At 43.0% G+C, this 18,644-nt stretch overlaps 1 protein-coding gene across 2 annotated transcripts in view; it reads right to left on the reverse strand.

Moving 5' to 3' along the window:
* RORA (RAR related orphan receptor A) overlaps positions 1–18,644 on the reverse strand; it is a 504,081-nt gene that overhangs the window by 224,323 nt on the left and 261,114 nt on the right. The window contains exon 1 of one of the 2 annotated variants that reach the window (XM_073579505.1): positions 7,981–8,144. The exons of the other annotated variant lie outside the window; for it this stretch is intronic. Coding sequence (XP_073435606.1) covers positions 7,981–8,008 — 28 coding nt within the window. The 5' untranslated portion in view covers positions 8,009–8,144. Of the gene's footprint in view, positions 1–7,980; positions 8,145–18,644 lie in introns of those variants that run through there. 2 annotated transcript variants of the gene reach the window in all.

The raw sequence follows: 18,644 nt of genomic DNA on the forward strand, positions 1-18,644 counted from the left end.
GAAGGTCTGCTGCCTTCCTGAAGCTCACATGCGGAGGCTGCTGACCCGGTGAGGCAGGTATGTAATGGCCTGTGTGTATCGGACAGTCCCCAGAAGGGAATGGACGTCCGCAGCGAGAAGCAACTAAGAGGTAACCCGGACAGGGGGAATTGTTATGATTGATTCACCGTAGGAGGCAAAAACAGAAATGCTAGCTAAGTCCAGAAAACCAGAGAGGTTGGCAGCTATCGGATTGCAGACCCCTGATCCTATCACAACAACTAACAGTAGCCGTGGGGGGTTCCTACGATGCCCTAGACCCCTCGATCACAGCCGGAGAATTAAATAGGCCTAAAGAAAGAAAGGGGAAATCTAAACTGCCCCAGAGCAGACCTCAAAGCAATAGGCAGCCCCCAACATATAATGACGGTGAAGCAAGATGAAAACACTAACACAGACAGAAAGATAGACTGAGCAAAGACGGGGCCCAAGCTAACTAGATAGGAAAGGACAGCAAGGCTGCTGTCTGCAATCCGTGAAAAACCCTATGAAAATAAGAGCCAACAGACTGACAGTGAAAAAGGCCCTGAAGACGCTAGGCTTCAAAAAAGCTATGTCAGTACTCAGGAATATTCTGAAGACAGAGCAACCGGCAAAAGGAGATTCAGCTCATCCCAGCAGGGAATGGCAGAATCCAGAAAAGCAAGGAAAACAAAAACAAAACACAAATGCTAACAGGCAAAGCAGAAAACTTAGCTTTAGAGGAGCAGGAATCAGACTGGTGTCCTAGAAGTTCACAGAGAAATCACCCGCAGGGCAGAAGGGCGTCAGCAGCCTTATATCCAGTCAGTGACTCCACTCAGCCAGTCATCCTCATTAGGCTCAGGTGCCTGATAATCAGGCTCATTACCTTCCTTTACCAGAATAGGGAGTTCACTAGACCTCAGTGACGAAGGGGAAAATGAACTCACAACAGGGAATTAACCGAGAGACTGTAGAGCCTGCTTGCTGGACTAAGCACCGCCTGTGTGAACACAGGGCTAAGGGAGCGGAACTCCACTGTGAATATTCGGTTGGTCTGCAATAAGACTGTGATCGTGTCTTCATGCTGCATTGGTTTATGCCGTGTATAATAAACCGTATGGACGTTTTTGTGGAAAAGCCTATGCCGGACCTGGTTTATCTGCGGCCAAGTATGTGTCCCCCAATACACTCAGTGAGCGCTACCTTACAACTGGTGGAGAATGCTAAGGGCACTGTTGTAGCCTTGTTGCTAGGGGCAACGGACGAGGTCTACAAATTTGGTTGCTAGGAGCAACAGTTCTAAGAAGCACATGTTGCAGTGCTGGCGACTCTGAGCCAGGAGAGCAGACGGTCTTGAAAACCATGAGTTATGCTGACCGGGGTCAGTGAGAGAAATGTGTACAGGATACCTCTGCGGTAGAGGGATCTGAGAACCTGTGTGGCCGTCAGGTAACGGTCGTGAAAACCATGTGATGCTGACCGGGGTCAGAGAAAGAGACTGTTGAGAAATTGTGGGATACCTCTGAGGAGAAGAGGCATCCGGGAACCTGTGTGGCCAACAGGTAACAGACAGGAGTCTGTAGTATGCTGACTGGGGTCAGGGAAAGACTGTATGAGAAGTGGCTATAGGGTGCCTGTTAGGAGTCAGATTTCTGCCATTACTAGGCAGGAATCAAGATCCTCACATTCTGCAGTCTCCTGCTCATTGTCTACTGCAGAGGAGATTGCAGAGGAGATTCCTTTGCAGCAACTCTCTCCGGAGGCTAAGTCCTACTTTCCATCCTCTGAGCATGGTCATGGGATGATCTCCCATTGGAGTTCGGGAGTCAGGTGCTCAGGTCCTGCTCCAGATTCCATTGGTCCAGCTCAGAGATCTGGAGACTTCCGGAAGGTCCCGTTTGCTATAAAAAGCACGCATGGCTGTTCTGCCATGCGCTAGTATAGTCATACTTGCTGCTGTTTGTATGTTGACGGATGCATGATCTGGTGAATGACTCAATTGAAACCCCTATCCTTGGATATTACGATTGTGTGAGGAATTGAGTTATAGCCAGTACCAGCGCCAGCGCGCTATTGCTCATCAGGCACACTTGCTAGCGTCCTACATCGCGCCTGCATTACAGCGGTGTCACTCTGCGGCACTATCCACGCCACGCTGCAGCAGCAGCCTTTTGTGCGTTCGCGGTTGCGACGCTATTCACACGGATGTCACGGTAGGTCTAGTCAGATGTAGTACCGCCATCTTGGGCTACTCCTGTGACCGTTTACCGCGTGTGTTTCACTGAGCCTGTTAGAATCACACGCGGCTGTGTCCATTTAGACCTACCGTGTGTGCGGCGTCGCTACTGCGAACGCCAAGAAGGGCTGCAACTGCAGCGCGGCGCAGGACACTGCCACTGGACAACACATCTACAAAGCAGCGTTATGTCGGACGCTAGCGCAGAGGTGCGATGTGCACAGTGGCCTAAGGCTTGCCACAGACTAGCGCAGAATACTGAACTAATTCCCTAACCACATGCGTAATATCAGAGGGAAGGGGTTTCATAATAAGTTTGTCACCATTCACACATAGCAGTATAGTCTATACTAGCGCATGGCGGAATGGCCATGCGCACTTTTTATAGCCATGCGGGACCTTCCAGATCTCCGAGATGGACCAATGAGATCTGGATAAGGATGGGGCCATGCATACTAGGATAAGGATGGGGCCATGCATACTAGGATAAGGATGGGGCCATTCATACCAGGATAAGGATGGGGGCCATGCATACCAGGATAAGGATGGGACCATGCATACCAGGATAAGGAAGGAGCCATGCATACCAGGACGGCGATGGGGTCCCTGCATACCAGGATAGGGATTGGAGCAAATCATACCAGGAAAAGGATGAGGCCATTCATACCAGGATAAGGATGGGACCATGCATACCAATCTTCCCTCTTCCAGGGGTAATACGGTGGTATGGGTAGTGGTGGACAGATTTTCTAAGCAGGCTCATTTTGTACCCCTGTCCGCATTACCTTCAGCTGAGACCTTATCCAGATTGTTTGTGCAGCATGTGGTCCGCTTGCATGGGGTACCCCTGAATGTGGAGTCTGATCGTGGTGTGCAGTTTGTGGCTAAGGTTTGGCATGCTTTCTGCAAAAAATTAGGGATGTCTCTATCCTTTTCGTCTGCATACCATTCCGAGAGTAATGGTCAGACGGAACGCACTAATCAGTCTCTGGAACAGATCCTCAGATGTCTGACTTCTGCTAGACAGAATGACTGGTGTGATATACTACAGTTGGCTGAATTTGCCTTCAATAGTCAGGTGAGTCAATCCACTGGTATGTCCCCTTTCTTGATCAACTATGGGTTCAGTCCTCATTTTGGTGAGTTTTCTCGTCTGGATTCGGGGTGTTTCGGGGCTGAGGACTCTGTTCAGCGGTTAAAAGATACATGGGCAGAAGTCCAGCAGCGTATATCTAGGTCTCAAGGCAGGCATAAGTTTTTCGCGGACAGGAAACGAACACCTGGTCCCATGTTTCAGGTTGGAGAGAAAGTTTGGCTCTCCACGCGAAACATTAAGTTAAAGATTCCATCAGCCAAGTTGGGCCCCAAATTTATTGGCCTGTACAAGATTGTGGAAAAAATCAATCCAGTGGAGTACAGACTGTGCCTTCCACCCTCTTTCAAGATCCTAACGTCTTCCATAGATATCTACTGAAACCTTTTGAAGCAGTCCAGGGAGAATCCGAGTCCGCTGCTCCTCCGGTTTCGGTTGAGGGACATGTGGAATATGAGATTGGTCATATCGTAGATTCCAGGTTGGTATGGCGGTCAGTACAGTACCTAGTTCATTGGAAGGGGTATGGGCCGGAGGACAGGTCCTGGGTGCCGGCCCGGTTGATGCATGCAGATCGCCTGGTTCTGGCTTTCCATGCTAGGTACCCGGGCAAGTCTGGGGGTCCAGAGGCCCCCCGTTGAGAGGGGGGTACTGTCATGATACCAGTGCTAGTGGACCTGCACTTCTAGGGTTAATGTTTTGATCTCAGTGCAGACTCTTACCTGCACACCTGGGACTTATTATGGTGGCCTCTCATTGGTTCTGAGAAAGCTTCTTATAGCCTCAGGAAGCTCCCATCCCCGTCAGTTATACTTTTGCCCTTGGCATAGTGTGGTGACCCCTGAGTGTGTTTGTGCTGTGTTCTGGTTGCTTGATACTCTGTGTATGACTCAGTCTGTTCTCTGGATATTGCTTGTTGGATTCTGCTTGGTACCTTCTATGTCTGTTTGGTTTTGACCCCTGCTTGGCCCCGACTATCCGTTCTGCCTCATCCCTGGAACTTTACTGCTATCTCTGTGCATGACCTCTGTTTTGCCTGACTCTGAGTATTTCTGTATAGTGTCCTGCTGATCTCTGGAAGCAGGACGCTAAGCCCCACCCCTTGCAGTCACATGACCGTAGGTCATTCACTGCTAGCTAAACTTCAGCGTCTTCAGGTCCTGTTTCTCTGTACTTTCCGGCCGTACCTGACACCGGGCTCCCCTACAGTATGGGTGAGTCCCTGCTCGGCAGAGGCTGTACGCCGGCACTGACAGGACCCTGACAGCGATGTTGTCATCTTCCTTGATTCGTGTTGTGGCTCCTGCGCAGGCGTACTGATCCGCCCTGTTGAGGGCAGAGCCAAGTACTGCAGTGCGCATGTGCTGGGCCTCTCTGACCTTTCCCAGCGCCTACACACTGCAGTACTTTGCTCTGCCCTCAACAGGGCAGATCAGTACGCCTGCGCAGGAGCCACGACACGAAACAAGGAAGATGACGACATCGCATGAAGATGGGAGGCCCCAGACCCGGGACACCAATTGGACCAGACCGCCCCCAGATGAGTATAATATAACTTGTTTTTCATATCTTTCAGGTTAGATCTTGGGCTTTCTACAGCATTCTAGAATGCTGTTGATAAGCCCTGAAAGGAAGTGGTCGCAGCTCATAGCTCAAAAACAAGGTGACAAGTTCCCTTTAAACTGATAGGACTTGATTTGTAAAGGCACACACCTGTCTATATAAGACCTCACAGCTCACAGTGCATGTCAGACCAAATGAGAATCAAGAGGTCAAAGGAACTGGCCAAGGAGCTCAGAGACAAAATTGTGGCAAGGCACAGATCTGGCCAAGGTTACAAAAGAATTTCTGCAGTACTCAAGGTTCCTAAGAGCACAATGGCCTCCATAGTCGTTAAATGGAAGAAGTTTACGACCACCAGAAGTCTTCCTAGACCTGGCCGTCCAGCCAAATTGAGCAATTGTTGGAGAAGAGCCTTGGTGAGAAAGGTAAAAAAGAACCCCAAGATTACTGTGGCTGAGCTTCACAGATGCTGTAGGGAGATGGGAGAAAGTTCCACAAAGTCAACTATCACTGCAGCCCTCCACCAGTCAGACCTTTATGGCAGAGTGGCCTGACGGAAGCCTCTCCTCAGTGCCAGACATATGAAAGCCTGCATAGAATTTGCTAAAAATCACATGAAGGCATGAAGGACTCCCAGACAATGAGAAATAAGACTCTCTGGTCTGATAACACGAAGATAGAAATTTTTGGTGATAATTCTAAGCAGTATGCGTGGAGAAAACTAGGCACTGCTCATCACCTGCCCAATAAAAACCCAACAGTGAAATATGGTGGTGGCAGCATCATGCTATGGGGGTGTTTTTCAGCTTCAGGGACAGGACGACTGGATGCAATTGAAGGAAACATGAATATGGCAAAGTACAAAGATATCCTGGATGAAAACCTCTTCCAAAGTGCTCTGGACCTCAGACTTGGCCAAAGGTTCACCTTCCAACAAGACAATGACCCCAAGCACACAGCTAAAATAACAAAGGAGTGGCTTCAGAACAACGCTGTGACCATTCTTGACTGGCCCAGCCAGGGCCCTGAGCTAAACCAGAGACCTGAAAATGGCTGTTCACCATCCAACCTGACGGAACTGGAGAGGATCTGCAAGGAAGAATGGCAGAGGATCCCCAAGTCCAGGTGTGAAAAACTTGTTGCGTCATTCCCAAGACGACTCATGGCTGTACTCACTCAAAAGGGTGCTACTACTCAATACTGAGCAAAGGGTCTGAACACTTATGATCCTGTGATATCTCAGTTTTTCTTTTTTAATAAATTTGCAAACATTTCTACATTTCTGTTTTTTTTCAATCTGGGTTGCAGAGTGTACATTAATGAGAAAAAAATGAACTTTTTTGAATTTTCCAAATGGCTGAAATGAAACAAAGAGTGAAAAATTTAAAGTGGTCTGAATACTTCCCGTACCCACTGTACATCTGAGATTACACTGTTGTTCATTAAGATAACTGCTTTTAAGGTACTGTCACACTTAGCGATGCACCAGCGATCCCGACCAGCGATATGGCGCGGTCAGGATCGCTGGTGCATCGCTAAGTGGTCGCTAGTGAGCTGCCACACAGGCAGATCTCACCAGCGACATCGCAGGGGTCGGGGGTCGCTACTTACCTGTCAGACGCGGCGATCCTGACGTCCTCCCGCCCGCGTCCACGCTCGTCTCTCCACAGGAAGCACCGCAGGAAGCCGACGACGAGAAACGGTCCAGGACGATCTCGCGCGATCAGTGATAATCAGCGGGGGAGCGGGTCGTAGGTAAGTATCACACACAGTGATATCGCTAGCAATATCGCTATAACGTCACAAGTTATAGCGATATTGCTAGCGATATCGCTTAGTGTGACAGGCCCTTTACCTTAGAATGCAATTGTACTTTGATCTTATCACTTAACTGCTTTTTTTTTTACCTGTCCCTGGTTGAAAAGCATGCAGATCTCTTTCTATCATACTCAGATATACTAATGCTTTGAATGTGTAACTACTGAGAAGCGCGGTAGGATTCTTTACCTCATTATATCATTGTAGTCTATGTGTTTAGAACTTTAAGATTTAAGTCAGCTATTTTCTCACATAACTTGACTGTTGAAAAATTAAGTAATTCTTGTATATATCATTCAACACTGTTGATATCAAGAGGGTGTAATCTGGCATGACGTGGTGTAAAATGACTTAGGCTAATTTATACGCCAGAGTATAAACTGGCTTAGGCCATCATATAACCGGAGTATAATCAAGCCCAGGCCGCTTTAACCCTGGGTATAGTCTGGACTTGGGGTATACTATGGCCTGTTACACCTGAGCTCCATTCACATCTATATACAACTCAGTACTGCTGGATAGTATCTTCCCACCAACTCAGATTCAATTGTAAATTAGAGATAGAGCCCAGAGAGGTGAAAACTAGTGAAAATTCAGGATCCAAGTAATATAATGATCAGACATATTGTCCTTAATGTACAGTGGATACGGTATTCTGAAAAGTTACCACACAGTTAACCTAGTTAACCCTTTAAGGAAAATTTGGAACAAATGCCACATAAAAAGAGGGATAAAGCTTTAATTTTACATTATTCCTTGCACTGAACCATTGCTAATTTCATGAAAAGTTACCGTAAATCCACATTGGAACTGTGATCTATGTATGAACCTGGCCTCACAATGACAATTTAGCACAAAACTCCCGCATTTCACATATGTTAGAAGTCACATTGATAATCTATGACAGAGTATAGTACAAAGCAACGGACTGGGATCTTACATCAGCCCATTCAAAACATATGTAAAAAATAAACCTACAGCAGATAAGGTCACTATAATTTGAAGTTTAACATGATGTTATCAGACATGGTTGCCATTTAGATAAAGTTGATGAGGCAAGCATATGTCACCTAAACTCTCACCTCCAAAGCACCCATTTAATCGGTGCAGTGCAGGAGTGCAGTGCAGTGCAGGAGAGCGTCTGGTTGTTTTATATGAGAAATGGTATCACCTAATGTCTCAGATGCAAGGCACACTGAAGTCGTGGGGGCTCACAGGGCATGTGCCCCATGGCCACTGTTCTTATTTAGGGCAGGAGCATACAGACCTGTTTGGGGTGTATCATGCACAGTCATTTGAACAGACCAGTTGATTACTGACACGGCTGACGAGAGCACTGCGCTGACAGGAGAACCGCGCGGCTGCTGCAGCAATATCCTGTCCAATTTAGTTTGTGGCCGATCTGCCTAAAGCCATATTGATCTCCTCGTTTTACCTAAACCTGATGGACTGTGGAACTCCTGCCTGACTGCAGAAAGCCTTTTGTCTGACAGTAAAGAAAGTAAAGTTTTATACTTATAAACCCATGACTCAGTCTCTGGTATTACTTGGTTTTTATTTCGCGTGTACTTGGAAAGCTCCTGACATGAGCGCAGATGTCCATAACCTCGTTAGTGTCCAGGGTGTGCAAACTGTGTCCTAAGGGTAAATGTTGGGTGGCTATCCATGGCATATATTTTTTATAGGGCGTAGTGGGATACACTTTCTTAAGGCTCATTCACACATCAGTATTTGGTCAGTATTTTACATCAGTGTTTGGCTTCCAAAGCCAGGAATGGAACTTACCGAGAAAAAAATATAGTTGAAAGACTGACTCCTGTTCTTTATTTTGGAGACATTCCTGGTTTTGGCATACAAATACTGATGAAATACTGATCAAAAATACTGATGTGTGAAAGAGGCCTTATACTGAGGGGCACCAAAAATAAAAATGAACCCAGCATATGCTTTTTCTTATAATAGAAGTTGCATGACAGATATAAATGATAAGCAATCCATTGGCATGCCTCTCATCTCAGCAAAAACAAAGTGTGAACAAGAGCTTTACATGAAAATAATGTAAAAAAAAATAAAGTTTTGACTCCCTGGTTTGCTTTTACGCTCTCTGTATAATACACCGGATTAGTAAATCTGCCCTAACCTCTCACTTGACAATGAAATATAATACTGGGCGTAACAATTACAAATATTAGCGTGTGCTGCAGATATTACATATTTTTTTGGTATTTATAGTGAATTCACATTGCTTCTGGATTTTTCCATGCCTTTACTAAATACAGGCAAAATAGCTATGACTGAATGTCATGAGATAGTTAATGCAGATATGTCTCATGCATTCATTTTTCATGAGTATTTTACAGCTCAATGTATTGCTCAAGCTCTGAGAATTTTTATTATTCCCTTTCATGCTGAATATCCTCTGAGAGTATTGCAGAGATTAACCAGAGGCGGCAACCCTCTGCTCAGGAACATATACTGCTCTGTCATACATCCAGTACTCCGCACAGTAACATACGCTGCGCCGTACAAAGAGCCAGACCACCCAACGTAACCTTTTCTTTAGAGCGTAAGCACATGGTCAGCGTCAGTTACACAAGGTGGTTAAGGGCTAATGTCCTCCACTATAGTAATTAAGGGTCTACATGCGAATATAAAAAGTCACAAGATTAAGGGCTTGTTCACACGCTGTGTTTTTGCAGCATTTTTTCCCTGCCCGCAAAGTGAATGAGATTTCTGAAATCTCACTCATATGTTGCTTTTTTTTTTTCAGATTCAAACCATCAAAGCATTTATTTTTTTTCAAAATCTGCAGCATGTCAATTTTTTCAGTGTTTTTGCAGCAATGTTCACCTATTCAAATGAATAGGAAAAAAATGCAAGTATGAATGCATCAAAGATGCACACATATACAGTATGTCCATATATTAAGCAGCGTTTTTCCTGCCGACACTTTGGTTTTTGCTGCAGAAAAATCAGCTGCGAGTATTCAACATACTCTAAGGCTATGTTCACATGCAGCATTTTTTTTTTACTGCAAATTTAAAGCTGCTTTGTACAGTATCAGCAGAAGCTAAGAGATTTCAGAGATCTTATGCACACACTTTTTTTTTATTCCTGACTTAATTTGAGAACGGCAGCTTTTTTTTTTATTATAAATCTGCAGCGTGTCAATTTTTGCAGTAATTTTTCATTCATAGAAAGCAATGAAAAAGTGAATTTTTTTTAAAAAAAAATAAGCTGCAAACATCGCAATAAATGTTTTGCAGTGTTCTAGGTGAATAAAACTAACTTTATTAAACATGTACTGTAGAAAAAGCACACATATAATCCACATAATCCACACCAAAAAATGCTGCAAAAAAAAAAAACACAAAATGCTGCAAAAAAAAAACAACAACAAACAAACAGGAAAAATGCTGCAAAATCGTTGCAGAAAACGTCGCAAAATGTGCATTTTGAATGTAGCATTTCTACTACCAGTATTTTGTATAAAAGTATTTTGTATAGCACACGTTTCAGCCTTACTCAATCACCCACTACACCAGGATGATGCTGCTATTTTTTCTTGTAAAATATAATAAACCTTAGTACCTATGGTCCACAAGTTTAATTTTTGTAAGCAACAGAGTTTTGATTCTAAGTTTAAACATACTTTAGTAAAAACTTTATAAAAACTCCCAGATTAAAAAAAAAAAAAAATCCCTAACCCTGTGGTCTGGATATTGCCCACTGTACCTGATTAGGCTTTTCTTGTTTGCATATTTGATGGTCTATTGCTGTGAATTCAGTGTCTAGGAAGAAATCTAATGACTTTTAACCAGCCGTCTTTATGCTCTGATGCATCTTTTTATATCACCATTAACTGATCCTGTGATTCACATTCTTACATATTTGCATCATAGGTGTTTTATAACAAAAGCTGCCTCGTTATTTCCATTACTTGTCTTTGTCCCACCGCACACAAAATCAGCCAAACAATAACAGTTACTACATATCCAATCAGTCAAGAAAACACCGCACAAAACATATTTTACTGCGAAGCTGAAAGCGCCGATGATGACATATTACTCATAATTGTGGTCACTTTTATATTAACTACATAGGAAGTGCTTGTGGCCTAGAACTGCAAGTGAGGCCAAGTGTTCGCTATGTGGATTTCATCATTCTTTGGATTTTTTACTCTTAAGATCTTTTTACTTTCCATACATTACCATCTTTGTACATTTAATTTGTGTGACGGTAGAGCAATTCATGATTCACTGAATGTTTTATCGATATAGCCATTCTGGATATAGACCTTTTCTGCACATATTGAATAAGGGTTCGTGCACACGACCGATTTTCTTGGACAAGTGCTATCCGTGGTTTTCATGGACAGCACTTATATTCATGATATTTTATGGGGCTATGCACTTGTCCGATTTTTTACTTGGACTGAGAGGTCGGCAGAGAAGACTGGTGACGTGTCCTATTTTGATCCGATGTCAGATCAAATTGGCAATACATTGGTCTGTGAACAACACCAGACTGCGTTCGAATGATCTTAGATTCGTCTGATCTCTAATTTTCATGGACTGACAGAATCTAAAAGGTGAAGAACCTTTCTTTTTCTCCATGTCTGAAAAAAACTGATGCCACTCTGATCAAACTGTGATCAGAGTCTGATCAGAGTAATTGGACCATTTTTCTCAGATGTGGAGAAAACGGTTGTGTGACTCTACCCTTAGGCTGGGGTCACCATTGCGAGTGCAATGCGAGAAACTTGTGCGAGTCTCTCGCCTCAATACCCGGCACTGGAACCGGAGTGTGCGGCTGCATGTCTTTCTATGCAGCTGAACGCTCCGGTCCGAACCGCTGGCGGCAGTGCCGGGCATTGAGGCGAGAGACTCGCGCAAGTTTCTTGCATTGCACTCGCAAGTGTGACCCCGGCCTTAGTGAGAGTCTACAGTGAGCAATATATGCTCTCTGTACTGGAAATCACTATATATACCTAGCATTCTTGCTTTAAACTCTGTTTTCTTCCATTATAAAATGGATTTTAGCCAATCTTTTTTTCCACCGGCACATACAGTATTATAGCATTACATACTGGAAATATGATCTGCTGCTCTCTAACTTTGTCTTTTGGCATTTTTGACATACCGCAGTAATGTCATTCTTCCGCAATCATGATACACAAACTTGTAGAAGTACAGAAATTAGCATGTCTTATTGTAGTTACTTCCACAACTGCTTTACAGCCACTCTGGAGCTTGGAGGCCGGCGACAGAAAGCCACAGATTGCTTATTTTTGGTCTAGACACTGAGGTCACAGTTGGAGATGTAGCCAAGGAAGCTGCTCTGGTCAGCGAAATGAGCTCTCCTCAATGGACCACAGTCATTCATGGCCTGATCACTTTTTATTTTGTTTGGAAAGCTGTTAGCGAGCATTTTTGAGCCATATCAAATAGTAGTTAACACTGACTACAGCTGGGTTTCCATTCATATTCTGCACGACTAAACTCACGCCATTGAATGCGGGAGAGAAAAATCTTGCAAAATCTTCTCCTTTGCTTAAAGTAAAAAGATCCCATACTTTCTCTGTGTATGCGAAGTGAAGGTTTCCTGTTACACAAAAAACCTCAAGCAGAGAATGTGTTTACCTGCGTCTGGCTTCCTGAGCTTCGCCAAGTATCATCCTTTTTTCACGACATCGGGGATGACAAGAACAGAAGCATCAGTGGCTCTTACATCATACTCTTCTGATCTGAAAGCAATATTTCACACCCCGCACAGACTTAACTCATTGGTAACATTTTCTCTATTATTAAAAACTGATTTTTATATTGGTACATCTGTATTTTCTGGCTATCAAAAAAGCTTAAAAAGGTTATTTAGTCTTACGGAAGTAAAGCAGAAGCTTTCTATAATGATCAGTTTTACAATGTTGTCACATATTGTACACTGCGTTTCATCACTGTACAGTTCAAGATTTCTCTGAGATGTCAGAAAATGAAAAGATCTTTGATTTCACTTGGACTCTGAAAACCTGTATTTTTAGCCTTGATTTGCGCAGTTGTAATTTGGTAAAATGTATTACTGTCGAAAAAACTATTTGGCCTCATTCTGTTTTTCATGTACATGATCTAGTGGTGGTCTCACAGATAGAACACGTACCTGTTATAATCTATGGAGCTGTCCACCTGACCGTGTGTTTTTGTGGACTGTGTGTCTATAAAGCAATCACAGAAACACGTCCATTTTTAATCCAAGTCACAGATCAAAATTACTCAAAAGTCTATGGGTCAGTGAAAATCGCATACAGGACAAGGCTGTCATCCAAACACAATCCCTGAGCTGGATTTGTGAGCTGGGAGAAGTTTTGCAATTTTTCTTTTTTTTTTCGGTGTGAAAAAAAAAAAAAATCAGTGCTGAAAAACTGACGGTGAAAATGGACTCACTGACCCAAACCTTGATTAAAATCTGATCCAAAACATTGAGGAATACTGGATTTCTAGAAATCCCATCCACCATGCTGTCACAGCTGTTCATTGCAAGTGCATAAATACAGTTCCTGATCATGGGCACATACCCTTATATTGGCTGTTGTGCTTTCACTAGCTCCTTGCACATGTGCCGCTTTTGCAGTTTTTTTTCCAGTGGAAATCTTATCAAGAGGAAGTTCACTCAACACTTTTCCCCTTTCTCTTGTAGTTATTGCGATGAAATGTCTCAAACATATTGGTAAAATGTATATTCATTACTATTCATGTGACTTTTAATTCTATAATTAATCTCGGGCATGGATGATTGATAGCTTTCTGTATACACTGTGCATAGGCAGAAAGCTGACAATCAGTGATGGGGACGGGGTTGGGCTACTTGGAAGTAGGCTTAAAAGTCTTTTTTTTTTTTTTAAAAAAAAACAACTTTGTTTTTATTGAATCAAATTTTTTTTCATACATACATATATCAAAGCAGATAATGTTTGAGGCATATATAACAAAACATCCTTGTTAGAGATAGCATTGGCACATGGAGCAATTGATCAAAACAAACACAAAAAAACATGGAAGGGAAAAAAGGGAGGGGGAAGAAGGGGGGGTATGTCAGAAACAAGCATAATGTTTACCCATCAGACATCCAGCACGTGTCCAACCCCTAAGTTCAGGACCCACCTACACCAAAGGTCACTCCAAACACCCTGAAGTATCTCTCCACAGCGGTTCACCCAGCGACATCATTGGACAGGTGTCTCCCCCAGTAGTAGTTGCTCCTGGTACCAGACCGTTGGCTGAAAACAGGTCTTAATATCGCTCTGGGAGCAGAGAGATGACGCTTTCGAAAAATGCCTGCACCCTTCCCTCTATGTAAAGAGGCCTCAACCCAGTGCATTTGAAGTAAGAACGACAGCTTCTCTAGAAATATTTTGAAAGGAGGAACATGGTCGTGCATCCATGTCTGTAAAATGGCCTTAGCACCGGCTGCCGCCATCAAATACAGTAGTTTACAGATCCCTGGAGAACAGGTGTAGTTATCTGGTTTTAGATATCCAAATACGGCCCATAAGGGTTCGTCAGGAACATAGTTTGTCAGAAGTGTGGCGGTATATTGTCATACTTTTTCCAAAAATAGTCTAATGACCGGGCATGCCCACAAGCAATGAAACCTGGTTGGCTTCTGGGGAATGGCATTTGAAACATTAAGAAGTTATGTACAGCCCCATTCTATGACCCTTTTGCGGAGTCAGGTAGGAGCCATGACAGATTTTCAATCTCATTTCTAGAAAACGGGCTGAAGGGAGGAATTTGTAGGCCTGGTCTAGAGCTTTCAGAATGGTGTTACAGGACAATCTGGGGTCCTCAATCTGCCATTTTGTTAGTGTAAATTGGAATTGTTCATGATCCAGGGCTGCATGGATGAATTTGTAATTAGTGGCTACTTGGCCAGATGAAGAATTAGATTTAGGGAACCATCTAAGCACGGATGATCTCTATTCATATTCAGGAAGATGTGTTAATACTTTTGTTACATAGCTTTAACCTTGTAAATATTGGAAGGGAGGGAACATGGCCGTGGGATATTTACATTACAACTCCTCTATTGAGTATATCCGTCGTTCCTCGGGGTGGACTAAGTGCTTAATAGATGTTATACCTTGGGAGTAACACTGGTAGAAGACGGGGTGAGAGTGCCCATCCTGAAAGTGAGAGTTACCAATAAGTGGAAGAGACACCAGGGAGAGAGCTGGAAATGTTGATGCAGTTTGTGCCACGCCCTCCATGTAGACATTAAAAGTGGGTTAGCTCGCACTTCAATTTGCCACTCAGTATAAGGGAGATGTAGAAGGGCAGGGAGAGCCAGTCCCAGGACAAGATCGCACTTAAATGTCCTTTAGTGATTATTTTTGTCAAAAACTATAATAGGCAAACCAGTAAGTGATACATCACTGGAATCAGGGTCTCTGCCACTACACTATGCTGCTCTCAGATTAGGTAACAAAATCTGGTAACAGATTTCATTTAAATGATAATCTGGATCCATTGCCCATCATCATGCCTGCCCCACTATAATCCACACTTTCATCTATCATTAAAATGTGTGTATATATATATATACACACACACACACACACACAGTTGTGCTCAAAAGTTTACATATCCCAGCAGAATTTTTGCTTTCTTGGCCTTTTTTCGGAGAATATGAATGATAACATCAAAACTTTTTGCTAGTAATCAGTCTGTGTGCATAAAAGCTAAGTGAGTTTCTGGGATCCAGACTGTGGTTTTGTTTTTACATAGCCCCTGATTTTCCATTTGTTAATCACAGTTTGAATGCTGTCGACTGGCATTATCAATTCCTTGGATATCTTTTTGTATCCTTTTCCTGTTTTATACAGTTCAACTATCTTTTCCCGTAGATCCGTTGGCAATTCTTTTGCTTTCCCCATGACTCACAATCAAGAAATGTCAGAGGCTGGATGAAAGATGAAGAGTCTGTCTGGATCCCAGAAACTCATTCAGCTTTTATGCACACACACTGATTACAAGCGAACAGGTCACAGGTGAGGATGTTACCTTTAGTAGCCATTCAAACCCATTTGTGTCAACCTCTGTGCATATTATCAGGCTGAAATCACCAGGATATGTGAACTTTTGATCAGGGTCATTTGGATGTTTTGGGTTGTCATTATGGTTTAAAAAGAGAAAACACAGTAGTTTGACAATAAATGGCTTCACCCAACCACTACCCATGAGTGGAGAAAATGTTTTGGTGTTATCATTCATATTCTCTGAAAAAAGGCCAAGAAAACAAAAATTCTTCCGGGGTATGTAATCTTTTGAGCACAACTGTATAATACATTTTATTTTAAACATTTTCAGTAATATTCTAGCTTCCAGGTCATTATGTTGTCAAATACGCTGGCACTAACATAAATGGCTATGTGACTTGCTGTCCACAACAGAATTACATATTTTATTTTTTTCTGTTCTCCCAGTCATTTTAATATATGAGAAGTAGAATACTGCAGATATTCACGGTGACCATCTCATCAATTATAAAGGTCAAAGGCACCAAAGGGAAGAATTTCTGCGCTTTAATGTCTGCCAAGTCTAACAGAGTCAAAATACTAAAAGGTCACAAGGATGTTTGTGAGCTGGTGAGGTACAAAGTAGATAAAGCCATATAATGTGTAATGCTTGTATGTTCCAATTAAAATAAGGTGATTCTTACAATCTAAGCATATGTGGTGAAACATTCTGTAAGGCTGCCTTTACATTGTTTTGCAGAATTAATGTGGTTTTCCCACTAAATATGTTAATTAACTGTCTGCAGGTTTAGTGATAATTTATGATCTGTTGGGACACCCATTGTCCTAAGAACGTGGTATCCCACAACCCTTGTGTGAACAGAGCAATAGAGTACATACTTAATGGGCATTGGTTAACATGTTTTTGCTATGTAATCAGGAGGCAGTCTGAAGTAGAGGTTAAAACACTGAATTCAACAATGTGTCATTTATAAAGCCGTGTGCTGTTGTTTACTTACAATGCAGGTTTTATCACCAGGACTTTATCACTGCTGGGACTACAACATCATTAGAATGCTAGTTCGACTCCGTCACCACCTGTGATAAGCAGCTTACCATCTACAGACAATGTAACAGAGTCTGTTGTGGGCAGGGTTAGCTTTCTCAGCTCTGCTGCATGCTAAATCTAAGAACCCTGACTGTAACAACCGCAGCACCCAGTAAACTAAGTGATACATCATTGGGACTCTTTGCCTACATTATGCTGCTCTCAGATGAGGTATTAAAATCCTGCTGCCAAATTCTCTTTAATGACCCCTCTGTCATGATCTCCACTCTGTTCCTGTCTGATATGTTACTTTGTGTAGGGGCTGTCAGTCTATTTTGGTTGTGCTGGGTCTGTGCTGCAATCTTCTGTGATCACTTTCCTTGATTACTCTTGATTAGTCTTCTACTTAAGCAGGCTAACTCTTTCGTCCAGTGTCAATCGTACACTTGCTGCTGCCTGTGTAAGACTGATCCCTCTGTGCTCTGCTACTGACCCAGCCTGACTTTATTCCCTTCCTGGACTCAGACCTTTTGCTTGTGACCTGACTTCTCTTGTGCCTGCTCCCTGCAAACTGTGTTGTCTTTCTGGTTTTCCTGTCCTCGGCTTGTGAATTGGATTTCGTCACTGTCTTCCCCTTGTTGTACTGCGCCATTTCCTGGACCTGACCTCGGATTGTTTGACCTCCCTTTACTTATTCAGGAAGTAGTATATATTTTTACAAATCAGCTATTGTAGTCTTTCTGTCCACTAATGGGAATAATATTTACTATAGTGACTCACGTCACGCTGTCCTTTCACTTCAGACTCTCAGAAATAAAATGGATCCTGTTCCATTCAAACAGAGGACTGTACAACCATTGTTGTTGGGTTATGTAGGGGTCTCAATGGCTGTACCCCAGTGATTTTACAATTATAACATCTAGTCTGTGTAGTTAGTGGGAAATTCTGTTTAGTTGTTGATTTGGGCAAATGTAGGTTCCCTGAGCTAATTAACTCTAATAAATGTTTGTAATTTGACACAAATGTATTATCTGTAGATGTAACCTAATACAAAATGGATTGTTATAGTGACAGGCGCAGAGGCGGACATAGCACGTTACCTATGCAGCCATACAAAGGTCCAATAAACAAAGGGGGCTGAACAGGAAATAACTAGTGATTATTCTAGGCTATTACACTGCATGTAAGGGACTGAAATAATCAATTTCATGGCTCTCAATTACTAGTGAATGGTAATCCACCAGAGAAATTGGCTTATTGTGCGGGTTTGTTACTCTGTGATGATCCTACACAATGTTGTTACCCAGGGTCCCTCTGCTGTGTGCGACGTCCCCAGGGCTGGAAAGTGACAGAACAGGAAATATGGAAACTCTAAAGGAGATCAAAGTATTGCCGAGCTTGCTGTATTTCCTGAACAGATATTATGAGCTCTGCCTACAATTTCTCTTGCCAAGGAAAACAAAAAGTTGCCCAGAAACTTTTGCTAATAAGGGTGAGGAGCACCTGGTGCCCAATATGCAGCAAATTAATGACTTAATATCATCAGTCTCTATCTGATTTGCTTTCTTTCCGTCTCTCTCCATATTGACTGCATCCAAGTGAGAATTTTCTTTTACGCCACAAGCAACAATCACACGGCTTATCTGCCTCCGAGAGCTTCAGCATGGCCATAGTGTGAATGCTCCTCCGTGTCCTTATTTCCACTCCGCTCCTCCCTAGATCTACCCGGAACCAAACTAGCATGAAAGAAATGAATAAATATTTTCCATGCCCAGAATCCTGCGCGCTCAAAACATTGTGTCAGCTTCATTCCTGGAATTCACATGCAGAGCAGCGATTACATAATGTCATCTAGATTTACAGAGCCGAGGAC

Source organism: Dendrobates tinctorius, unplaced genomic scaffold (genome assembly GCF_039654945.1).
Source record: "Dendrobates tinctorius isolate UK_male_01 unplaced genomic scaffold, ASM3965494v1 ptg000062l, whole genome shotgun sequence".
Lineage (NCBI taxonomy): Eukaryota > Metazoa > Chordata > Amphibia > Anura > Dendrobatidae > Dendrobates > Dendrobates tinctorius.